This window comes from Apteryx mantelli, chromosome 22 (genome assembly GCF_036417845.1).
Source record: "Apteryx mantelli isolate bAptMan1 chromosome 22, bAptMan1.hap1, whole genome shotgun sequence".
Taxonomy (NCBI): Eukaryota; Metazoa; Chordata; class Aves; order Apterygiformes; family Apterygidae; genus Apteryx; species Apteryx mantelli.
This window is the reverse complement of record NC_089999.1, coordinates 4,521,361-4,547,187: the sequence shown is the minus strand read 5'-3', so window position 1 is coordinate 4,547,187 and position 25,827 is coordinate 4,521,361. Positions and strand designations below refer to the sequence as shown.

The window sequence follows — 25,827 nt, the reverse complement described above, 5'->3', positions numbered from 1 at the left end:
CCAACTGCCACTAATAATTAGAAGGATTTGGCGCCCCATGGAACAGGGCTCCCAGTTGTGATTTATTGTTGATAAACAACCAACCTTGCCTTTCCAGAGATGACTGAAGTCTCCATCTCTCCAGACTGAAGCATAAAGCCCAGAAGCAGGGAACAAGTTGCAATGGGGCACATGTGGAGGATGGAAAGGACAGGCCAAAAATGCACAAACACCCCGGAGATGGGTGAACAGGAAGATATGCCCATTCCTCTCCAGAGGGGACACGAAGGAGACGATGCTGCATCACCGCTCAAGGAGCAGCTGTGCCGCAATTGCAGGACTGAGAGAGCAAATGCCTCCATGCCTTATCTCAGACACGGGCCCATGAGGAGGCCCTTGGGTCTGAATGCAAGAAGAGGTGAAAAATGGCTGGAAATACACAACACGAATCACACAGGGAAGGCTTTTACTACCCTTTGCATCTACAGAATACCTCAAACCTGCTGAGGATGACTGAAAACCTTCGCCTGAATCTCAGGGCACTCATGCAAAGAGAAGCTCTTCTGAGGCACTATTCATGGACCTATGATCAGGTGTTCATTGACAGAAAGACTATACTGCAAGCAAGATAACCCCACCTTATCTACCATCACCTTTCAGATGAAGCCCTGATGTCCAGTACCCTACCCAGCCTGGAAAGGACTATTGTCTTCCCAGATTTCTTCACCCGCCTCCCTGGCATTACAGGTAAGTGCCTTGTGCAGGGGTCTTTCTCGGTGCCCATCAGGCTGTACTCTGCACAGCTTCCCTTGAGCAGACTTCCCAAGTGCAGTGCGTGAAGCGTTAAAGGGAGAGGAACTGCAGACTCCTTCCCCCCCTCTGCTTTCAGGGCCTTCCCGTCAATTTTCCTTCTCCCTTTTTCTTTCCTCTGCGCTGCACTTGAGATGGAAGCATCTGGATCGAAGAGAATTATCTCTTAACAACAACTGGGTTGTAGTACATTTCAAAGACTCAGGTTTTATTAGTCACAGAAGACCTTGTAAAAGTTTGCTTGGGATCATTTTTAACAGCAACCAATAATCCTTCCCCCATCAGCCAATGAAACCATCCCCCCTGCCCAACTCCTACACAGATGTGTCTTACAGAAATACAGCTATTTTGGAGAAGCAGAAGCGACATTTTAACCGAGCTGGAGGTTTTATCCACAGTAGCTTAAACCAACATGGACCTAATTTTCTTCTGGAAGCCACCTGAACAACAAGCATGCTTGATGTTCAGCTGGCGTATTACTGTTTGGAGCGGTCAATAATTACATTCGACTTCCCATTGCACCTTTCTGTCCTCGGTCTGTGTAAGGCCAGAGGAGACCTTGCCACGCTCAAAGCCCAGACCCTGTTCCTGCAGGTCCCACCTCAGATGATTCTTTTCATAAAAATGTATTAATACAATATGTTAAATAGCAAGCCTGGAGAATCCTTTCACCCCTCTCATTTGCAGCAGCTGAGAAAACAGGTAGATGAAAAAGCAGCATTCCCTGCACTCTTAACTGCTTTAGTATCCAGTGTCATGTTCAGTCTGCTAAACCAAAAGTCACCTCCAGCAGTTTGTTAGTAACAAGAAAAGATAATATATGGGGGAAAAGAGGCAGAGGATGACAAATTGATTCCAGGAATGTGGTGTGCCATGATTTTTATAAAACTACAATGAAAGCAGAGCTCATTCAACAGCTTTAAAAAGCAAGATGTTCCCATAAGTGCCTAAGCACAGATTTAGGAACTTCATGCAGGAAGACTTTGGCCAGGTAGCCCAATTCTGCACTCTATAAGTTAACCTCAATAGAACAATCTCCTGTTTTCATCAACAGAGTTACACTGATAAGTGTGAGCAAACTATAGTATATCTCCTAACCCATTCCTGACAAATAAAGATATTGTAGCTGCACTACTCCAGTGCCAACAACAAAAAAAAAAAGTGGAAAGGTATGAACCATGGAAATGTAAACCTGAGTTGTCATTAAAAATCAATTTTCATGATAAATTTAATTCACATTTCATAGAGAGCTCTGTAATATCAATAAAAATGTTTTAATAATTGCTGTGCTGGCACACAGTTCAGTGTAAGACATAAAGAGATATAAATTTTTTGTAATTTAGAAGATGTGGAACAAAACATTATTTTTTAAGAGAAACCCTTCTCAGGGAGAAAAATAAATGTTGGAGAAGGATGTAATTTATTAGAAATTCCACTCCACTCCATTTACAAAGACTGCTCTGAAATTAAAACTTTGAGAGATCAGGTTTCTAATTTATTCGTAGAGTTAAAGGCCAGAAAGGACTACGATAAGGTCGTCTGACCTCCTGGATAACCCAGGCTATTAAATTTCACTTCTTCCTATATCATAACCCATGTTGGGCTAAAACATAATTTCTCTTAGATATTGTTTTAAAATGCTTGGAAAACATGTTTATGTGTTTCTTTAATATGCTTTTGTGTTAAGATGGGAGAAGAAGAAATATCTAAATTGATTAGATTGTTGTGACATACCAGTAGAATTGATATAGCATGTCACAGTGAAATCTGAACTCAGCATCATTGGAATACAAACAGTTGGTCTTTTCTGGCAATAAAAGGTGACCAATTTCTAGAGCAGATATACACACTACCTATTTAGCAATCTGATTTTGTTAATTATTTTGAAGAGGATCAAAGTGCCAGGATAAATATAAAATATAAATCTCCTAGCTGCATTTGAAAATCCCATTCTCAAACTGAAAAAAAACCTCCAGAACTAAATGCTGAACTTCCTGAAGTCAACAGGAATTTTCTCATTTACATGTAATTGAGGTCAGGATTTCACCTTAAAAGAACAGTTAACTTTTTGTGATGCTAATTGAAGAACTATAATAATATTTGCAGTTTGTGCTTTGCTTCCACTGAGAATATAATTCATTACCCTTTACTCCTTTTTTTAATCTTGTTCTTGGTGTCCCTTATATCTGTTCCTCCACCAACATGAGTATTTGTGTTTCTTCCAAATCCAGAGTCGTCTCTAAATTTCATTAATGCACCATTTATTTGATATTTTAGATTAGGTATTCAATAAAATGGAATTGCAGCATCAAACTTTCCAGGATCCTCTAGCCACAATGACATAACCTCTGATATTGCTGTTTATCACCATGCTTTGCAGTTTCACAGTCAACACAGAATTCGTCCTATCCTCACAATTTTGAATTTTCAAATGAGGCTTCCTGAAATCCATTGACATCTGCTTTACTCCCTCTATTCGCTAATGCTGCGATTCATTAATGTTCATGCTGCAGGGTGAGAAATCTTAAGCAATTAGAAGCACAGGTTTAGCTGGCTTCCACCAGGGTGTATATTATCAAATCCCAAGGAACTAGCAGGATCCAATTTCGTAATAGTTTCAGACAAAAACAAACAACCAAAAACTCTTGAGTTTGTCTGGCCATACATGACAAACATACACAGCTTTATTGCTCATGACTCCAGTATTCTCTAGGGACAAAGTTTTGACCTGCTGTAAATTAGTGTAGATCCATTCAAGTCAATAGATCAAGACTCAGAGATTCTTATCTCCTCCTTACGCTGATTCTTTTCTGCTAAAATTTATTGATATTTTTGTTTCAAAGTTTGTTTTAACCATTTATGGGAGTAAGACATGCAGACTAACTTGGTTTTACATCTTTTTGGGGAAAACCTATACTTCTACTGATGACATCCAGCTTTTTCTCAGTTCTCAAAATTCCTGAACTCAAAGATGTTTTAAAGAAATAACTAACAATTACACAATGATTTCCATTAGCTACAAAAAATCCTAGCTTTTTCTCCTCTCGGCCAGCTAATCTATCTACCTCCCAATGTTTTCATGTACCCCATGATCTTATGGTATTGATAAGAACGGTTATAGGATTGTTCTTCTTTCCTAACAATGAAGTACAGGAGATTTAGAAAAGACATTGATATGTGTGGCTGTCTTAACTGTTACTGTCAAAAGGATGCAGAAGCTGGCAGATTGGATCAGACTGGTCTGGTTTCTGATTGTGACCAGTGCCTGCTGTTCCTTAGTAGGGCAAAGAAAACATGCACAGTCATGGGAAGATTAAAATCAGCATTAATTATGAATTGTTTTATGTTTTGAAGCATTAAAATGTACATCTCTTTCAACCACTTTGTAATCAATATTATTGTAACTCTGAAAGTTTTCATTATTCTTGGCCTTGGAGCTGCCTTGTGGCAGGGAGTTTCACAGATTGGTTTAGTTCACTAATTTGTGAAATTGTGACTTTTTGTTCTCTATATATTTCTCTTGATATCATTCCGGAAACCTGTCTTCTGCTGGGTCTCAACTAACCCTACTTTCAGTACTCATTATTTTTGAACTATTTCTTCTTTTAAAGGTCATGAGTTTATACTATTCCTTGCTGGCTTACTTGGGTGCTCCTTCCCCCTTACCTGTTTCTGTTCCAAACCTCCTTCTAGGATAACACTTTCTAAAACAACTAGTTCAGGCCCTAACCATTGCCAGTCTTCTCTTATAGATGTATAAGCAATACAGTTTAGACTAAAATTGTTTTAGCTTTATGGAACTGTTTAAAATTCTTCTCCCATCCACACGATCACCCTGGCTTTTCTTTTTTATTGGAATTTTGGTTCTTATTATTTGTTATTTTTTATAAATGTAGTGTACAAGCAGGGTTAAAACAATTACAAAAAAGTCTTTTTCCCATTTCCCTTGTTATTGCATTCTCAACTCAAACTCCTTCTAAAATAAAACCTATGGTCTACTAGACAAAAGTTTCTATCTACTTTAAGCTATCCATCCCCTAAAAAGAGGTTATCCCTAGAAAGCACTTCTGCCTTCACTGAGCATCTTATATGGTCTAAACTTTTAAAAATGCCATCTTTAAAAGTTCACCCCCAAACACATTGCGAATTACTCCAGTTAGAAGCAAGGTTCTTGCCATTTCCTCAAGCAATGAATTACTTCCCAATTTTCAAGTTATTTCACAATATCCATTTCAGATAGGCATGCCAGAGGCTAGTCCTTATAAACCCCTTTTACCGTTGTTAATACGGGTGGAAATTTTATTTTGTTCTAATCCATAATGATGATATGGAAATTTAAATTGTTGCTTTTGGTCTGTATAAACCTTTATTTCTCCATTACTTAGGCACACGAAGACCACAAAGCTTTTGGTGTCTGTCTCAAATCAGTAGATTATATATCTGTTAGCACACGTTCAACAAGTACCCTTTCTGTGGGCGTTGTGCTTCACAAGCTAAGAGTACCCACTTGAGTAGACTGGGCAGTAACCTCACCACCAGTGACTCAGCAAGTCGCTAGTGCATACTCGTGCCTACAAAACAACAAAAAAGCTATTTTCTCATGCCAAGTGCCAGGCAAGATGCATTTCTAGAGGAAAAGCTAACAGGCGGCCTAAGAACAAATGTGCATGGAGGACTGCGGTATCCTTCCTGGTAAGGTCACTTGAAATTCTCAGCTGAGGGTAAGAACACCCCGGAGAGAGAACTTTCCGAGCGTGTGTCTGAGGTTTCGTATAACTGTAAGGTCTACCAGCCCTCCCTCCCAAATCAATTAAGGTTGATAGAAATGCTCCTCTAGATTCTGGATCAGACCCAGGGAAGGGACAATTTGCCTGTATTGTACCTGAGAAGGTGACAAGCGATTTCTAATGCTTGATATAAATATTACCCAGAAGAAAAATGTTTTGCAATAGAGGATGAGTTAGATGGATGGTTTTTAATCTTATTTTTTTCAATAGATGTGCAAATCTAGGGATTTGTTTCTATAAAGAATGCAAAATAAATCACGTATCATTTCTGTTTTCCACATACGTGCATTCAAGAAGAGAACAGACTGAACAGACTTTCAGCCATGCAATGAATGTCTGCAAAAACATATCCGACTGCAGGTCTCTTAAGTCACTTTAATGGTGATGGATGTGCAGGAAACTATAATCAATTACATTGCCCTGAAAATTGCATAGTTATTTTCCAAAAAACCCAACAGTTGTTTGGTACAGTACAGCTTAATATTTCTCAGAAGACAGAGACCTTGTAATACTTGAGCTTTTCCGTACACACAAATTGTATCACTACAACAACACCTGTACAATTTCTTCTGTATAGTCAGATTACATAGGTCTGGCATACAGCTATCAGTGAGAAAGAAGAATCTGAAGAGAGAACTGTATTTGGTAAACACTAAAAAATTTTAGTAGGGAGATCTAAGGTCAGATCGAGGATGTGATGTTCTCCAGCTCAGTATTTAAGAATCATTAAAAACTAGCTGTATACTGCTACAATGAGCAGTGTGGCCTTCTGTAAGGTATGTGATCTTACACTATCAGATTACCCAGCGGCTTTGTATTCCCTTCTCTTTTGGTTTAAACCCATATGCTCCAGCTTAAAAATCACTGCATTGCATCCCGGAGATTTTGTGTGGAGAGAGGTGGCAAAGATGTCATTTTCCTTCTGGAAAGAGAAGGTATACTCGATTCCTGGTATTTCATGTAATCACTTAAACTCATAGAAAATAGATTAAAAGTATTACTTGACCGGAGTGGCCTAAGTGTTACGGTACAGAGTAAACAACATATTATGCAATCAAGTGGAGAATCATCCCTTGTGAGTCAAAGCAGCCTAGAGGGAGACTATTGTAAAAATACACCCTGAAGAACACAGCCTGTGTTCCAAAATGTGTTGTAGCCCTTCTTGATATCGCAATAAAGAAATGATTAGCGGTTACAGCAGGCAAACCATGTATTCCAAGATAAGGTTCTTGTAGAGGTGGCATATTAAGTGATTTCCCTTTCTCTCTTCCCCCTTCTAGCCCTTTCCCTGGCAAATATTTCAAACTGTGCAATAGCCTGCTCATCTGGTAGACAGAAGAGAACCAGTGCTGCTCCTCCAGAGTCCTTTGTACTTCTCTGCCCTGAATATTAGGACTCCCCAGGTTTGCTCCTCTTCTCCACCTCAGTCCTGTTTGCTGCTGTTTATCCCTTGCTCCTCTTTTCCACCCTTTTTCCTTTCCAGGAAATCTCCTAATCCTAACAGGTCTCTTTTCCTAAAGCTTTCCCCTTAAGCCACACACACGCTTTTCCTTCCGCGCCTGCTCGCTCAGCCACTTCTCCTGGACCAGAGACAGAGAAGCACCAGGTGGGAAGGGTGACCATAAGAACAAGCTCAGGAAGTAAATGTGTTAGTTCTGCAGTCCTTTTTGGTCCTGAAGAGACGTGGACAATACGCCCTAATGTAGCCCCTCCACACGGCAGAGATGGGAAAGCCGTAGAGCACGGATGGAGAGAGGAAAGCAGGAAGAGAGGAAGAGGAAGGCAAACGGAGGCACACCAAGTGGGAAGGGAAGAGCCGCGTATGGGTAAGCCAAAGGTAGCCAAGCTCACTCTCGAGTAGCTGAAAAATAAAGCAGAAAGTCCCTATGTCTAAAGAGTGTTTTTGGCAATGGGGCCACTGGCTGTCCTGGCGCAGCCATGTTGGGGCATTGCCCCACCGCGGGCCGCGGCTGGCGGAGGCGTGAGGGTTTCACCGCCGCAGGGCTGAGCGGGACAGGCCGAGGCCCGCGGTGTGAGGGCGGCCGGGCCACGGCAGCTGCGTGTGACGGGTGGGCGTCCCGGGCGGGCCTGGGCAAGCAGGCGCAGGCCCCGGGGCAGGCGGGGACGGAGGAACAGGGATGGGCGCCGCAGGCTGCACCGGGCGGACGCGCGGGTCGCACCGGGGACGGCGGGAGAAACGGGACGGCGAAAACTGAGGAGAAAGTTGGGGGGACGAGGAGGCAGATGGCTCCCGGGAGCGGGGGGCACGGAGGGGAGAGGGGCGTGAGGCGGGCGAGGAGGCCAGCGGGGGCCGCGGCAGCGGGAGGGGGGCGAGCAGCCGTCGGGCCGCGGAGGGGCAGCCAAGCGGCGGGGCCGAGGCGGCGGCGGCGGCGGCGCGGGAGGGGGGGGGGGGGAGCGCGGGCTCCCCGCCCGCCCGCCCGCCCGCCGCCGAGTGCGCAGGCCCTGCGCGCATGCCCGCGACTTATTTCGCGCGGCCGGGGCGCTGCGTTTCACGCGGCGCCGAGCGGGGAGCGGGCGGGGCGGGGAGGCGAGGCGAGGTGGCCACGTGACCGGCGCGGGCGGGCGGGGGCCGGGGGGCGCGGGCCGGGCCGGGCCGGGAGGCGGCGGCGGCGGCGGCCGCTGGGGGCCAGCACCGCCATCGCCCCGCGGCGGCTGCCTCCCTCCGCCAGGCCGGAGCGGGGGGACCGGCCCGCCCCGCCGCGCCGCACCTTCCTCCCCCCGCCGCTGGGGGAGAGGCAGGGGAGGCAGCGTCAGGAGCAGAAAGCACACACCGGTGCCTTCCCCACTGGAGCGTATTTGAGCCTCATCACCACCTCTGTATTTTTTATTATTATTTTTATTATTTTTTTTTGGGGGGGGGGAGGGTCAGTCTCCTCTCCGCTTGGATTTATTGTCACCACCACCAGCACCCCCTCCTCCTCCTCCTCGCCACAATTAATCCGATGAATTTGCCATGATTGATCCGTATTAATAGCTGGGGTGGGTGGGCGTGTTTTGGGTGTTTTTTTTTTTCTTTTATTGTTTGGTTTTGTTTTCGGAGGGGCCGGGCTGGGATCCGATCTCCACTCCAGAGTCCATCCCTGGTCGGTGCCTGAGAAAATTGCATCTGGATGCATCGTTATTATTATTATTGTGTTTGATCCAGGGAGATAAAGGAGGAGGGGGAGACGGAGTGCGTGGTCGTGGGGAGGGGAAGGCTTCACCCTTCCCTACACACACACGCACAGAGAAAGAGAGCTATATATATATATATATTTTTTTTTTTTTCTCCCACCCCTTCTGGAAGTTCTTTTAGTTGGGGAGCAAAGGAAGAAAGAAAATAAATTTTGTGCAAGGAAATACTCTGTGCTCCCTCCTTCCAGTGGGTCTCTCTCCTTCTTTCTTTATTTTTTTCGCCTTCTTTTCTGCTTTTTTCCTCTCTTTCGGAGATCCTCGCCCTCCCAGCCCCTTGATCAAAGCATTCCGCTATTCTGATTTATTGCCTGCTTGGTGAGGCTTTTTTTTTTTTTCCTCTCTCTCTCTCGCTTTTTTTTTTTTTTTTTTTTTTTTTTTTTTTACAAAGGCGACCTGAGATCAGCCATTACTTTCCTTGGCTCGCTTATAGGAATCTCTTACATTTGGTGCTTGCTGCTGGTGGTGGTGGAACCGCACTCGGATTCTTTCATCCCCCCCCACCCCCTTTCTGTCCTCTCCTCCCTCCCTTTCTCCTTCCCTCTCTCCCTCCCTCCCTCCCCCGTTATTCCGCCGGGGGAGCCGGATTTGTGGCTGTGGTGGGGCGGGGGGGGACGAGAGCGAGAGGGAGAGCCGGCGAGAGACATGGATGGCCCGGCGCGATGCAACGGGCTTCGGAAGAAGCGGCGATCGCGCTCCCAGCGCGACCGGGAGCGGCGAGCCAAAGGCGGGCGGCGCGGCGCGGGCGCCGGCGGGGCCGCCGGCCCCGGGGCCGCCGCGGCGCTCTCGTCCTCGGGCTCCGAGAAGGAAGACAATGGGCCCCCGCCGCCGTCCCGGCCGCGGCCCCCCCGCAGGAAGCGGCGGGAGTCCTCCTCGGCCGAAGAAGACATTATCGACGGCTTCGCGATGTCCAGCTTCGTCACTTTCGAGGCGCTGGAGGTAGGAGCGGCGGCGCTTTGTGTGCGCCTCATTGTGTGGGGGCAGCCGGCGGCGGGGGGGGGAGCCGCGCCGCCGCCCCGCGCCGCCCCCCACCCCCTGCCCCCCCCCCCGGCCCCCCTCTCCGCGGGCCGCGCCGGGCCGGGCGCCGCCGGGTTGCGAGCGGCCCCGGCGCCCCCCGGCGCCCCCGCGCCCCCGCCGGCCTCTCCGCGCTCCCTTTATGCCGCGAACACCTGCAGCGCCGCTTCCCCCAACGCGCCTCTCCCCGCGGCGGCGGCGGGGGGCGGGGGGGGGGGAGAGGAGGGGGCGGCTCTGTCGCGACTGTCGGGACCGAGGCGGCCCCCCCGAGGCGGCCCCCCCGCGGGGCCCCTCCTCCCCCCCCCCCGCCTGCTCGGGAAGGGGGAGCCCGGAGTTGTGCGCGCGCGTGTGTGAGTGCGCGTGTGAGTGTGAGTGCGAGTGTGCCTCTGCCTCCTCGCCGGGCACGCCGGTGGCGGCTCCCCTCCCCCAAATCAAACTTTTTTTGCGCTATTCCGGCCGCTGGGGCGTCCCGGCGGGGCGGTGCGGGGCGCTGCGCGGCCGCGGAGCCCGGCGCGGCCGCCGCCTGCCCTCGCTGCCGCTGGGGACCGAGCGGCCGCCGGCGGCGCGGCGGGGGGGCGGGCGGGCGGCGCCCTGCGTGGCCGGGAGGTGCCGGCGGGCGCCCGTCCGTCCGTCCGTCCGTCCGTCCGTCCCGCCGCGGTGTCACGCGCGGGGCCCTGCCCGCGGCCGCCTCGCCGCGGGGGCGCCGGCTGCCGCCTCGCCGGGAGCGGGCCGCGGCGCTGGGCGACGCCTCCCGCGCGGCGGGGGTCGCGGCCGGGCCCGGGGCTGGGGCTGGGGCTGGGGCTGGGGCTGCCCGGCCGCCCTCGCCCCGCCGCGGCGAGCGGTCGCCCCGGCAGCGGCCCCGCCGTCGGGGGAGGCCTCGGCCCGTTGGTCCGAAGGGCTTTGCTGCTGCTAACTTGCGCTTCGGAGAAGTTTGCGTTGGTGAAAGGCAGATTTATTTGGGTTTACATAGACTGGAATCACAACTGCAACAATTATGAACTGTCAAAATAAATGCGGAGATGGAACTGATTGTTTAGCAAAAAATCTGTGTAGCTCTTCAGCTGTTTAAATACTTAGCCGGTAATACTTAGTGACATTTATGTTTTTTTTTCTTTTGTTTTTCTGCATTTGGAGCCAAATCCCATCCTTGGTTACACCTGTATCAGTCCAGACTAGTGTCTCTGAGAGAACTTACTCTGGTGTAACCAAAGGGAGGATTTGTTCGCTCCAGGAAACGGCCACGTGTGTGATGCTGGGCACTTGTAAGCAATAACGAGCAAATACCGGGGTAACCAACAAGGCTCATTTTACCACCGTTTCTTACCTGGTGAGCCCATGAGTGCCCTACTCAAACCAAAGAGAGGAGGAGTGTGAGTAAGTGTTTGTCAGCAAGAATGGGATTTGCGTGCTTACGCTTAGACGAAATTCTGTTCTTTCTCAGACAAAGCCCCAGTTCATGTTGTTAGAGGGTTTTATGGGAATAAGGGCTTGGGAATTTGGCCATAGTCCTTTTCGGGGAGGGAAGCGAAGAGCGAGTTTTATGGTTGGAACTTGGTAGGGCATTTTAGAAAATGTCTTTATTATGTTTGACTTCCTTATTTATTTTCCGTTTCAATTGAAAATAATTGCTGTGCTCTTTTCTCTTTGCTGAGCCAAGAATGGCTACTACTTGCATCCTGTTGTAATCCTATATCGCTAAAAAGGAGTGCAGAAACATTACCCAGTTCTGACAGCTAATATCACATTCAGATAAAACAATAGCTAGCACACTGAGACTTGACATACTTTTAATGTTCATGTGATAGGTGGCACATTTTGACCTAACGATTTCATGCTGCGTTGAGAAATTATGTCACAAAATCGTTGTTAGGTGCTTTTTTGTACAGCTCAGTATATATGTTGAGAAAGTTGTTGCTGAGGATCGGAGAGATGAAGGTGTCTCGGGCACAAGCCTAACGTGGCTGGAATTATTGTATACGTTGCTCGTAGCAGCCTGAAGTTTTTGTTGCGATTTTAGTGTTGGTGAGGAGTTTGTAAATCACCGGTGGAGTGAGATGATCTCAGTATTGGCGAGTGAGATGTATATGTGTTAACGTACTTGAGCTGAGACAAGTAGCCTTGGGTGCCACAGAGAGATTCCCTGATGTTTAAAGGTCTCACGGTTTGAATCCGCATGGCTCGTTGGAGTCTGTGGAGATTTCTCTGCACTTTCCAAAAGACTTTTGTGCCCAGCATCTGCCAAGATTGTCCCACCCTGACTTTGTGCTTGAACTTCAACCTTTTCTCAGGATTCAGTGCTGCTGAAAGTGTGCAGAGACGGAGGGTGTTTTATCGGCTGATGTGAAAAACAATGAGATGCAAGGTGCAGAACATTTTTACACCACTGGAAGATCTAAACCTGAAATCCAGAAAAGGGGAAGCGGACAGATGTTGGCTTGCATGTGATGGTACAGCAACCACAGAGGGACAGCAGGCTGAACTTTCTGCTCCTGAGGACATCTTTCCAGCAGTAGGTGTTTGACTTGGGTGGATGCAGGGTGTCACCCCAGGATCTTTCTATGAATACTGTATATAAAGTTGTGAATGAGAACAAAGGCTTTGATATAGCTTCCTTTTGTCAATCCTTTACTAAATTCTTCATGTTGAGGCAACTGAAAAGGCCCTAGTTGTGCAGAATACTGGCTTATGTGAGGCTCGTAGATAGTAAGGGGACAGAGGTGCTGCACAGGAGAAGGATGCATCTCATGGCCATTGTAGTTCCAGTAGGAGTAATCTGTATCTGTTAATACCAGCTGTGGGTATGTGGATAAAAGCAAGGGGTGTTGCTTTGCGTCCCCTGAAGTAAAACTACCTTTTTAACCATCTTCCACTCTTGGAGCTGCTTTCCTGCCCATGTATCAGTAGCCTTCTCCACTTTGGGAGTGTAAATTGTTTGGTGTAGAAATAGAGTCAGTCTGCTCCTAGTTATCTGTTGCTGGTTTTATGGCAGCCTGTACCTTGATCCCTTTAATGTTTGCATGAGGAATAGTAGAGAAGAGGGAAGCGAACAAAGACAGGGGGTTCCCTTTCTTGGTTTTTGTTTCCTAGGAGTGAGAATCAAGCAAATCCGGTGTTATTGCAAATGGGGCCAGACTGATCTTGGCCTGGTCTAATCAGGCTCTGATGTAGTGATGTGCACTGTAGGTCTGTGTCCTACACTGGGGGGCATCTTGGAGCTTTGACCTTCAGAAACCCAGACCTACTCTTCAAGCAGCTGAGGTGTAGTCCTAGAATTTGATCCGAATCTCCGGCTCCTCCAATGACTAGACTTGTTGGGACTAATGACGGCGAGCTCTACAGTATACTTTAGAGCAGTTCCCTGGCCTCTCAAAATCTCTTAGCATGTAAGAAGAGAAGGGTGCAGACGGTCAGAACCTATGTGCAGTGTAATCAGTGCCTTGGGAAGTTGACCCTTTCTCCAGCTTGGTAACCCACGCTGGTGCACGGGTGGTTTTGTTATCAACAGTAATAGTATAAGGTTCTCCAAATCCAGGTGGACATTTTAGACACCAGTTTGACAGAGAAAGAGCATTTTTTTCAAGACACGTGGTAAACCAATCTCTTGGAGTGACTTTCTCTGTAATTTGCTTTGGAGGTGCTGGGGAGGAGGTTTCTGCGGAGCAGTCTGGGGTGGTGGGATTTCTCTTCAGATATTCGTCTCCCTCCTACCCCCCAGTGCACGTGGTACGTCGGGCAGGAGACCGACCTGACATGGCTGTTGACGTGCAGTGGTGAAGACGGTTTACTGTGATGAGAAATGAAATCTGACCTGAATGTTAAGATCGCTTAGAGGCTGGGAAGTACTTTATGTTTCCTGAGTCAGCTCTGACCATCCCTATAGAGCAAGCAGTTGGTTTCATGTTTTCTGAACACTGAGTAAGGTAATGAGCTTTTTCTGTGGATGTTTGTTTAGCTTCAGCTCAGGCGGTTCATCTGACAAGCCTGAAATGGGACACATGTTTATAAAGCGCAGATATAAATGGCGTGGGGCGGCAAGGGATGAACTCGCACTTAAACGGCGATTCGTGTTTCGTAAAACTGGCACAATTTCTCACTGCGCATTTGCTGAGCTAATTTGCGTTCGGCATGCAGACATTAGTCTGTTTTGAGACCGTGCTAAATTGTTGTCAGGTAAAGCCCGATATAATTAATTACAAATGAAAAATGCTGACAAATATTTGTGAAGGAGCTGTTTAATGAGTTTCATATTCTGTGTCAGACGATTCCATCCACCTAGTGTAAATAATTTTTAAGCGATCGTTCCACTGAGTTGTGTGATTTAGGCAGATGTTAGTTATGGTGGTTCTAAGTATTGGACAGAGAAAATAATACAAGACTAGATGGGGTAAGGCTTAAGAGGTGATATGGGCTTTAAAATAGATGCACTACTATTAGACAAACAAAATGTGGAAATAACAGGAAGGTTTTAAAGATACCATAGTCTAAACTGTGTGTCCGTCCGCTATGTACACAGACATTATAGCCCTGTGTATGCATCCGAAAGCGGGAATTTGCTTTAATAACCATTGTGTGATACCCATCACTAAGCACGGCCTGCTGAAAATACTCATAAATAGATTTGTTGTGTGACAAAAGAAGCTTTGAGTTGGATACCAGAAAGGCTGGCTTGCAGTGTGGGTTGTTTTTTTGTTTTTTTCCTCTCTAAATCATTCTCTCCTTACCAGCCTTTTAGCTTGCTTGATTAGCCTGTTTGCTTAAATTCTCTGAGATTTCATCGAAACAAAGTTTGTTCTGCCTTGTTTCTATCCCTTTATATTTTGAAAGGAATTTGATCTTCATGCCTTACCGCAGCAGCATCATAATGTGGTGTGTTTGTTCAGTGCTGGCAGCAAATCTTGGTAGCCCTTCTCCTATTTGTTGACTACTTAGATTCTTAGGGGTTTGTCGTGGTCTCTGTTTGCACATGCAAGTCTTCAGGTTTAGACCAGCAAAGAGAAGAAGGTAGGAACTAAATGAAGACATCTGCAGATGGTGAGTGGCATTAGGTTTTGTGTGACACTGGGATATCACACGAAGGTGGTGTGTTTATTATTCTGACTACATATTTAGAGGAAATAGTAAACTGACCTCGGATCAAATTTCAAGATAACCTTGACAGAGCAACCAAATCTCTTGATGAACACCCTCAGCCACCAGAAGGACTGAAAACAGCAGGATGCATGTTTCCCAAAAAGGAGCCCTTTGGGTAATTTTTTCAAACCCGTGTTACTAAAATTTGATATTTTTCTGGGAGGCTGGGCACCCACAACTCCCACTGACTTCACATAGCTGTTAAAGAGCTGAAGCTGTCTCTTTGGGCACATAATGACTCAGAAGTGTGATCACTGCATAAATATTCTTTTAAACTCCTGAAGATAACAAGGTAATGAAGACTGGGGTTTTTGACTTTCCCATAGGTGGTAGTAGGAGGCACAGTGGCCTTGAGTTGAAGAAGGAAGAGTTTAAACTATAAGGACAAGTTCCTGAGATAACTGTGATTCAGATGGTGTCTGCTGGCTCCGCACTCTGTGATTAACATTAATGGGAATTATACCAGGTATTGATAGGACAAAAGACACCCTTATCCTTTTTTATCTTGGCATCTTTTCTTCTACGGTTTGGGTGAGAAAGTAAGCCCTTTCTCATTAAACATCTGGGGTCTCTGCTGGGATGAGGGAGTGTAAAGAAACAGATTTATAAAATAAGGGTAAAGGATCAGGAACTTGGAAGGAAAATGATCACTAGGGAAAGGCGAAAAAAAAATCAGCAGAAAGACATCAAGGGGCTGAGTAATTGAAAGATTGAGTTACAACACTGAGATCAATAGAGGAATATCAGGGACTGGATGGGAACACCGAGAACTGGAGGGAGATGCTGTTACTGAAAGTGGAACTTGGAGGGACGATCTATTGCTTTATATGTAAACGTGCCTTCGTGAGAGCCGTGCAGTCAATACCAAGGGGGGATATTCAGCAAAGTCTGTCCCTGCTTAAAAAGTCGTTAAACCTGGTAACTCTTTGGCTGGGAGAAAGTCAGAAAGATTCTTCACTCTCTGAGATGGCCCCTTTCCCCCTCCCCTCCTGGCTACTTTTTTTTTAAGGACTGTTTCTATCAGTTTGACTGGAAGACCCTTCCGTATTACACTGGGGGTCTGACCTGCAGCCTTGTAATTATCTGCAGCTAAATTAGAAGTTTAATCTTTGTTCTGAGCAACAATAAGTTGAGTCAGATAGGTTTTAAAAATAGCCCAAGCTCAAGTTTAGTGAAGTCTCAAATGCAATTAATAAAAGGGTAATGGAGTTAGGAAGTTGTGGGCTGAAATGTGGAAATGTTTAACTCTCCGTTTTCCTTTATTTCAACTTCAACGTTCTGTTTCAGGCAATGTTGCATTGGTTCTGTGAGGGGAAATTGCTTGCAATATTTTTCTGTGTTCTTATACATCATCCTTTTGATTTATCAGTTCAGTATCTGTGTTCTCGTTGGGGTTTGGCTCAGTATACGCCACAAATTACCAGCTGTATGCATTTTTTGTATAGTCAGTTTGTTGTCATTTTGACTTGGTGCCAAGCCATCGTGAAGACCACTTCAGAACATCATAGTCTTCTTAACTCCTTTGTTGTAAAATGGATGTTATGAAAATCCACTTTGTAAGTAATGAGAAATGGCTAATGCAGGTAGGGATTTGTTTTGCTGTAACAGCAGAACATGCAGTGGCAATTTGTCAGATCCCAGGCTCAGCTCTGCTGCACAGTTTGCCTTTAAATAGTGAGTTACCTTAAAAATCTTGGGATTTTTCTCCTTGTATCTTGGCAACACTAGTAGTGAAGTTCACACACTCATGCAGTGGAGAGAGAAGGTTTTAACCGAAAGGGTGTATCTTTAGCCTGGTAAATATTATAGGAAGGAGTTTTGGTTGTTTTCTTGCCCGCAGGGGTGGAGGGATAAAAATCGGCAAACGAACTGGAAGGAGATTATTCCCTGGCACTGCACATATTTTTCAGTTTGTGAGTCTTGCCTATCAGGTTTAATTTGATCACATTGCATGACATGCGCTCTGTGTGGATTTTTATTGATTTTTGTTCAGTGTGCATCGTGGTCCTACTGGTTTTAGACTCTCGTGAGGTGAAGATGCAGTAGATGTGCAGAGGTGTATTAATATCTGCATGCGCCGATGTTCCTGGCTGTCTGAGCTTTAGAGAGCGGAATGCTAGTGGTTGCCCAGATTACTGATACGATTAATTTCCTAAGTCCAAATGGGAATAGTAGCACTCCACAGCCATTTGGGAGATCAGAGTTTGGTGTTCTCTGCAGAAGAAAATTGCTTGGTAGTCTGTCTCACATATGTTTGCTTGGTTCCCAAAGTGGAAGTTGCTTCTTCTCTATGATCAGTGCTTTTAGAAATTGATTATTTTTGTGCTTTTATTCAGTAGCACTGGGGAGTTACTGGTTTGTGACTATAACCTGTGCCAACCCGTCTTCCCCATCCACAAGCGCGGTCTTGTGCTTTGTTGGGTGAACTCATGAATGCAAGCAGACCTCTCCAGCCTTGGAGGCATGTGCCCTGCTGGGCTTTGCTTGAATGAAGCTATCTGGGGCGGGTTGGTGGATGCTGCAGGATGACTGTGCAGAAAGATGGATTGAGGCAGGCACCAGGAGACTGTGCTTCTGCAGAGATTCTTGCTCCGGTGGAGTTGACAGCATCGCATTGGGTTATAGTTCGAGCACATCCCACAATTGGAAGGAATGAATTCAATTAGTCACAGCTTTCTAAATTAATGCAATTTGTTCCTCTTTATTTTGAGAAGAATGGTGCCAGGTCACCAAATTCTTTTTGCTTAAGGGTCATGGAAGACTGGGTTAATACCAAATCTGTCAATATTGTGGGTAGCAATTAAACTCTGTTTTACAAGTGTCCGCAGAGAGGAGGAGAGAGCTGGTCCGTGTTTTCAGCAGTGAATGTTCTTTGGTAGTGTCTGCTCAGGGTGAAAAGGAGGAGCTCACAGGTAGAGATATGTGCCATAGGCTCCTTATTTGCCAATGCGTGCTGCTGGGCAAATGCTAGACCAAACTTTCACCTTTTTAGTTATGGACTTGAGCGACCTGTTCAGTATCATGAGTGTGAATCTGCAGGAGAGGCAGAGACGCTGGCTCCAATGCTCTGGCTGCAGCTATAGACAGTCTGATAACCCTCAGAAGGTGTTGAAATGCTGGCTGATTTACATATATCCATGAAGTCTGAACCTTTGGTTGCTAGAAGCTGGCGTATACTGGGAGAAAATCGTGCTCGGTTCTGATGCCTTCCACGATCAGACACAGACCAAACAGGATGCTCGTTTATATGGACTTTGGTTTGACTCAGTTCAGCTGTTCCTGTGTACTTAAATGGGAAAGAACTTACACGTGGTACATGATGTTACCTTTCATTAAAGGGCAGATTGTGTGTCTTTTGGCTTGTTCTCTTTTGTTTTGTTTTAGGGGAAGCAAGATCCAGTAATAGCAACCCCTTCCCCCAATGTGTTCCGAACTCAGTTATTTAGAAAGGTATTGCCCCATATATCTTAATGAAACTCTAGGCTTTAGGTGGCTGAAATTCTGGAGAGGTATTCTTTGTGTTACAGAGAAATTGTAATAGACTCGAATCAGCCTTTTAAAACATGTTTTTAATCTCCCATGCAATTTTACGGTGGTCAGACCTAGAAGCAGCTTTATGAAAGTTTCTGGAGAAGTCGTGCTCCATAATAGACTGCCTTTAAGAGAGACCATAATTTTTCAGAGGAGTAGTGTGCAACGGTGATAATATTTGATGTAGATATCCCCATGTCTTTCAGGGGAATCTGCGAGCCACTCCCGCCTTTTTTCCTACATGAGGTACAGGCTACTCTGTTCCAGGCTATCCGCCCTTGGGACTCTGGGTGAACCAGCTTGCAGATGGCTCTCAAGCGTAGTACAGCTATTATTAACTCACACCCCCAGTACAGTAAGGATGTTTTAATTTCCCTGCCCATAAAATGGAACCAATGAGACAGAAGTGGTTACCACTGACTTACCCTGGACCACACGCAAGCTGCTGTCGGGAGTGAGAACGCAGGACCCTTGGGTGCGAAATGCATGTGGAATTGCTTCTCCTCCTGGCAGGTTTTCACAGCCCGCGTTTTGCCCTTTGCACACCATTTCCTATTGCTGAGGCTTAGACGAGTTACAAACACGGTGATAGTTGCTGAAGGCCCTGGTTTTTATTTATTCTCACTCTGGATGTCCTAAGTGACCTAAGACCTTCTTATCTGAGAATCCGCTTAGTTTTTTGAGACCTCTTCCTGCATGTGTGATGGGACAGGAGGAGAGGGGGCCAAATGAACTGGCTCTTTGCTATAAAATGGGGGCATCTGACTGGTGGCTTATAGGATCTGTTGTCAACCTGACTTCTGACCGCCCGTCATCACCACCTTGGCTTCTGCGTGTCCAAGCGTTAGCATCGCGTGTCTCTGGAGAGTGCCATCACTGTCCTTCGAAGGTCCTCCGCAAACTGGCGTCTGGTCCCAGCTTCCAGAGGGGAAAGGGCTGGGAGGTGCTGCTGTTGCAGGAGCTGGGTAAGGAGCTCGCTCCGGCTTGCTCCAGAGCAGGCCACATGTGTCGGGCAGCCAGGCACGATGCAAAATCCATCTGAGCGGGCATTGATAGAGGGCTGAGGCAGCGAAAGTAGTTTTGACCTCCGAGGAGAGCGTGCGGTAAGAAGGCAAGTGGACAACTACTGCTGCTGGGGACGATTTATGTTGCAACTCCATTAGGGTTGTGGGTTTTAATGTACGTCAAGGGCAGTTTGACCTTTGAATGGAATCTTCTGGTGTGAAATTTTGTTTCTTCTCCTCTTTCCTTCCCCTTAAAAAAAAAAATCAAAATAAATACTAAAAATCAAAAACGTCTGTTTTGAGGGGACCAAATTGCCTCTATTTAATGTGGTTTGGATATTACTGAACGATTAAAAGTCCTAGTTTTTTTTTACTGGCTGGCTATTGTGCTTGTAGGCAGTGACTCTTCCTGCTTTAGTCATTTTTAACTATGGAAAAAAATAATAAAAATGCAATTAACGTGGCTCAACAGCTGAGTCCACTGGACTTTAAAATTTACTTTTTTTTTCTTTTTTAATGAGTTCTGGGATCTGAAAGATACATCTGGTGCATGGATTTGCCAAGTTTTCAACCTCAGAATGTGTGTTGAAAAACTCAGTGAATTATGTAGCTACAAAAGTGGATCTTTGCATGTTTATAAGACCTCAGTGCAATCTCCTTAATTTTGCCTAATGACAAACAGACATTCTCACAGAGATGTAGCCCAGAAGGACACACACATGCTGAAGTGGCTCTGTAAGCTGATAGCGTTTGTATCGGAATACTGCTACCAGTGAAGGAATTTTTGAGGATCCATTAAAAAATAGAAAATCTTGATATTGGATGAAAGAAAATAGAAGGAAGGGAAAGTTCAGGGAGAGAAAGAGAGAGGAAAGGAAGCACTGAAACTTTAAAAGTACATGATGCATGGGCTAAGATACTGTGTATCCACCGCTGAACCAGAAAATTTATAACAACTGTTTGTCATGTGTGTGTGTGTGTTTATAGCCATTCACATAATGAAGAAGTTTCATGAGGTTGTAATAACATATCAAGATGGATGTAATTAAAACAGAAGCAAATTGACACCTCTAGATTAAAGGCAAACTCTAAACTAATACACCTGTATGCTGTCACTTATGTATTAGTTGTCTGGGGCAGTCTGCCAGATATGCAAATACAAAGGCATTGGCAAATTTCCTTGGATGTGCGGTTATGGAAAACCCAACTATTTAATCTTTTATCTAGCCTTGTTCAGGTCTGTAGCAATGGTAGAATTTATTAATTTGATGTCACTGATGCTTCATGATTGAAATAATGCAAATAATAATACAGAAGGGTGGGGAAAGCAGCAAGAAGAAATACGTTGCAGGTGGTTGACAAAGAAGAATATTCTTTACAATGGGAAACTTAGGTTGAAAAAGAGGTGTAAATTGGATCATTTCAGATTTGTCCCACCCCTCCAACTCCAGAGGAGCAGGGAGTCCCTACATTGACTTTCAGTAGCCCTTGAGCTCGGTTAAGTGCTTTTGAAAGTTGTACTGCAACAACAGATGTTAGTTTTCATATGCTGTAGGTGATTGAGGTTGCTGATAAGGAAACATTTCTAAAATATATATATTTCAGATATCCTGGAACAATTCGAATCTGGCGTAAATCATCGGTGGGTCTGTGAAATGTCTATAACTGTCTTAGCAATTTTATATAATAGTGGTTTTCAACCTGTTTCAATTTGCAGACACCTAAATTTTTTCCAGCAGAGTTGTGGACACCTGTATAGTGCATTTAAACCTGCAAACTAGTGATATAAAATAGTCTATTGGTGTGAAGCAGGAAGGGAATTACTTTCTTATTAATTAGTTCCAAGCATGCGAATGGAAGGACCAGGCTTTCTTTAGAGCAGCTTGCACCCCAGATGACCCACGTTCCTTTGAAAGCCCCAGGGATGGAAACAGGTCCTCACTTGTCTTGTGTATAACCCACACGGCTGCTGCGTTGGGTTTTCCGTTAACCGGCTGATGCCGGTACCTCCAGCTCCTCCTCCCCTGAGATGCGCTATTTAAAAATCTTACCTTTGGTGGGTTTGCTGGTGTTTCCTTCGTCAGCGGCAGCCCCAAAGAAACCCAGTTAGTTCCTCAGAAGGTTGTAGATAGTTGGGTTAGTAATGTAAATTGAACAACGTTGTAGGTTGATTGGTATGACTGCAGCTCTAGCGAGCTTAATGATGCCCGAAATCCAGTTGGGCTTTGAATTTGGGCTTGAAGCTGCTTGCCCCAGTCGGTGACAGCAGAAAAAGAAAATCCAGCCATCTGCTTTAAAAGACATTTCAGTCACGAGCCTGTTCCTTGCATGCGAGCGTTGCGCTGTGATCCGTACGCCTAGAGAGAGGTTGACTGCAAAATGCAAATATTTTCAGGGAGCTGTCTGCATAAAAGCTCCAACGGGCGAGTTTTGTTACACTTCTGCTGAATTAAAAAGACTTCTTTTTTTAATATGTCTGGACATTAGAGAAGATCAATCATGCTAGGTATGTGGCTTCGAAATGGTTTGAAATGGTAAGATTTTTGTCTTCAGTACTTCAACAACTTTTCTTCCACCTTTAATCTTTCATGAGCGGAAGCTTCAAAAGATAATTAGTAAAACATGCTTTTATCTGCATTTATCTCAAAACATGATTAATTTTTTAACTGCAATTACAGCAATCATTTCAAGTTTCCTCTATATTAATGAGTAAAGGATTTTTTTTTATTTTTTTTTGAGAGTCTAAATACCATTATATTGGCTAAGTTGAAAGGTACATTTATGAGTGTGCTTTTTGTTTTCATTGCTAGGGATTGAATTTCCGGTTCCAGGAAGCAATATTTCACGTGGATTAAAGTCTTGGAAATGCTCTTGCCCAGCTTCACTGGATCATTTTGAGGAGCTGACAGTGATAAGAACGGGATCGTGCGTTTTGCTAGACTTGGCTACTGAATACCCGGTTAGAGATTCGCCTTGTGTCTGTACGGTTTTTTGGGGTTCTGCATCATGTATGACTGGCAAAATGTCATTCACAAGCTGCCTTTGGCAATGAAATGCAAGAAATACGATGCGGGTGGTTGGTTGTTAATGAACCGGCAATGAATTTGTAAATTCTCAGCTTTGCAATTTCTGTCTTTGTTATAGAAAAGGCTTTTTTTTTTTTATTACTATTCCACTTTAGGGAAGAAAGACATTTATTTCTGTTCCTTTCTTCATTGCTGCTATTTGTGTATAAAAGCCTGCCCAGCTGGCGACCTGCAGCCTGGATGTGGCCTGCAGGTCAAGTACAGTCGGCTCCTTGGTGCTTTGGAGCATCTCCTGTGTGCCTGCTTGTCGCTCTTGTGCGCGGCTCGCCTCGGTCCCCAGCGGACGGTGCGACCGGCCTGCAGAGGTGTCCCGAAATGGGTATCCGGCCCAGAGCCTCCAAAAGCAACGGAGCACGCAGCGGGGAGGGGTGTGTGTGTGGCAGCCCTAGGCTTATTATTGAAAAGAAGCAGAATCAGAAATGTTTTTCACCAGGCTACAGCCCTTCTGTGTGATTCTGCCCTGTGCAGGCTGCTTCCGCCTCCTCCGCGAGGGAGGGAGGAATTTTTGCCGGAGCCTGCTGTTTCGGCGGTTCCTGCCTCCCCAGGGACTGGCGGAGAGCGGCCCCGGGGCTGCTTCGAGCGGTGCCGGGCTGACGGCGCGGCCTTGCTCGCCGCAGCGTAGCGGGAGCTAAGCGAAATGGCCTCAGCCGGCGTCGCAAGCCGCAGTGACGGCGAGCGCGAGGACCTGATGTTTTTGGTGGGGCTCCCATGAGGAAGGCCCTAGTCCTGGATGCCGGCGGGGGTTCGGAGCGAGCCTGCAAGGCCTTGGGTCGCGGCTGACTTTAGCTTCTGGATTGGGCTCCTCGTTGCCCTGCTCCGCGCTCCCTGGAGGGGTGGATGGGCTGACGACTGCAACAGGGAATCGGGCAGCTGCACAGGAAAGCATGCGAGTGTGTAATCAGATTTCTGATCGAGCCAGGTCTCCAAGTCCCCTGAATGGGTAGTTTTGCCGTGAATAGCCTCCCAAGGTCTGCTGTGGCCGCTCGCTTTGTTCGGTGCTCTGACAAAAATTGCTCTGCTATCCTTGCTGGCACATTTCTACATCTGTTATCCATATTTCAGATTTGTTCTGGCTGCAGTCTTATTTTGTTTTGCAAAATCTACCTGGGATTGGGACGGAGATAGATGTTTGCTGAGGCAGATTTGGAAATTGCATTGTTGAAATACAGCCCATATGGGCCATTGTAAAATGGTTACTGCAGCATATAATTGCCTTCACAATGATGTGCTTTGTCATTTTACTTCCATCTTCAAAGAGGCTCTCCTGTAGTCTGCTGACAGCAATGGTGGTATTAGAAAACATATGGATTTGTAAAGGCATTAAACTGTCTTTAGTTCAAGGATTAGATTACAGCGTTGGAGTGTGGGTCACCACGTTTTCGTACGGATAGGCTGCGCTTGACTCTGTGGGTTTACGCCATAGGTTAGGAAAGGGTTTGTTTATGGCGAGTATCTGGCTTAATATCCCTTTGGATGCGTGGGGAAGGAGGCATCTCTGCTCTCCATCCATGCGCTGAGCTGTATTGCTGTCCCAGGGCCCCGGGGCCCGTCTCGCCCTGCTTCACCCTGCAAGGCTCAGGGCTTGCCTGCGACGCTGGCCAGACCTTCGGGGAGCTGGAGGGAAGCGCCGGTTACACGCCGGAAAAATACGCAGAAGGGAGGAATCGGAAAATCCGCTGTAAAATTTTCAGAGTTTTTTATTCCTCTGTGCTGAGCTGCTATTCTGAATATTTTGGATGCTGGTATTTGTCTTGCGTTCGCTCAGGAAGGAGACATTTACACCGTTGTTTCTCCTGTTACCATGAGGACTAACAACCTTTTTTGAAGATGGAAGCTGATTTTCTCGTGCTTTCCCTGGACTCGGGTCTGAGGCTTTGAGAACCAGGCCGCGCTGCAGTACCGACAGAGCTGTGAGAGCCGGTCAGCACTGGAGCTCCTGGGGCCTAGGTGTGAGCCACGCGCGCGGTATCTGACCCGGCGTGATGACAGGCTTATGCTGGCATCTCATTTCTTGGCTGGAAGACGTGCGTGTGGCTAAAAGAAACTTCTTTTTCAGTTTTTTTTGACGTTTAGTTTCATCTTAAATTTCCCGATGTTTTCTGCTTTCCTCTCTGCCCAGCCGGAGCGCGGAAGTGGCCTGGGCAGGTCTTGCTTGGCCCATGGCCAACTTCACTGTTGGCCACCTGCACTCGCTCCCATGTTTGGGTTCGTGGCCGTCCCTCCCCAAACAACTCTCCCAATCTTCCTTGCCCTTCAAACGCGCTCTTTAATTAAGATGCCGAACGGGTCCGTGGGAGACGCGGGTTTGTTTCTGTGTAGCCGCGGTTATCGCTGATAACCTTGAGGCAGCCCGTGCTCCGGGAGCTCAGCGCGGCTTTGCGAGCACCTCCTTCGTGGCCGTGCTGTGCAGGGACGCCGGGCTCCTTGGCCGAGAAAAGCAGGCTTGGGGGGCAACGCTGATGCGTGAGCTAGAGTTTTGCAGCAAGTCAAATACGTGCTCAAGTGTCGCTTTAAGCTGAAGTGTTAATTTTGCCGTAGCTGAGTTTTCCTTTCTGCAAAATGGGTTTAATAATGCTTTCTCACTTTAGAGAGTGTCCTGCTAATTAACTAACATCTGCAAGGTGCTCAAACAGTAAGTGGCTAATGGAAAATACCTACGTAATGTAACTGTAAGGCATCAAGGCATCAATGCTTGTATATGTTTAGTGGGGCCTGCAGAGGACACATTTAAGTAACTGCAGGCACTTGTATTATTATCAACTGCCTTTTAAAATAAAACTGTAGTTTTGGCTTAAGATCTTTGTCAATGCTCATTTCATTAAGGAAATCTGACACTAAGGGTAAACTCTGAGTATTTTATTTTTCTTTATATTACTAGGATAATTAATGATGTAAAAGTTAGTGTTGCTTAGTTATAGCTTGCTTTGATTTTAAATCACCTATAAGATTATCTATCCCAACTCTAGTGTGTAAACAAGGCTAGCTTACAGCTATGTATTTCCTTAAATCCACTGCATAATAGGGAAGAAACTCACTCTATGAGAAATGCTAAAGGATATATTACTGACTCCGGCAGCTGTGGTGGTGATTAAAAAAAAAAAAACAAGGCCTGTCATTAATGTCAGGGTCTGCTGGTGTAGTATGTCATGAAATTGGGATATCTCTATTACTAACTGGCCTATAAAAATTAAATAAATATATGCAATGCTTTTTTTTTTTAAAATCCTTGTTTGATAAATTTAAGGGCAAAGCTGCTTTGTGGTGAGGTTTTTGTAAGATGAATCCTAAATTCAG

The 25,827-nt window shown here is 46.1% G+C and overlaps 1 protein-coding gene across 3 annotated transcripts in view; it reads left to right on the top strand.

Moving 5' to 3' along the window:
* The first annotated feature begins 9,207 nt into the window (after nucleotides 1-9,207).
* AUTS2 (activator of transcription and developmental regulator AUTS2) overlaps nucleotides 9,208-25,827 on the top strand; it is a 769,576-nt gene continuing 752,956 nt past the window's right edge. For all 3 annotated transcript variants that reach the window (XM_067309973.1, XM_067309972.1, XM_067309970.1), the window contains exon 1: nucleotides 9,208-9,707. In XM_067309973.1, the coding sequence (XP_067166074.1) occupies nucleotides 9,414-9,707 (294 nt within the window). In that variant the 5' untranslated portion in view covers nucleotides 9,208-9,413. The remainder of the gene's footprint in view (nucleotides 9,708-25,827) is intronic.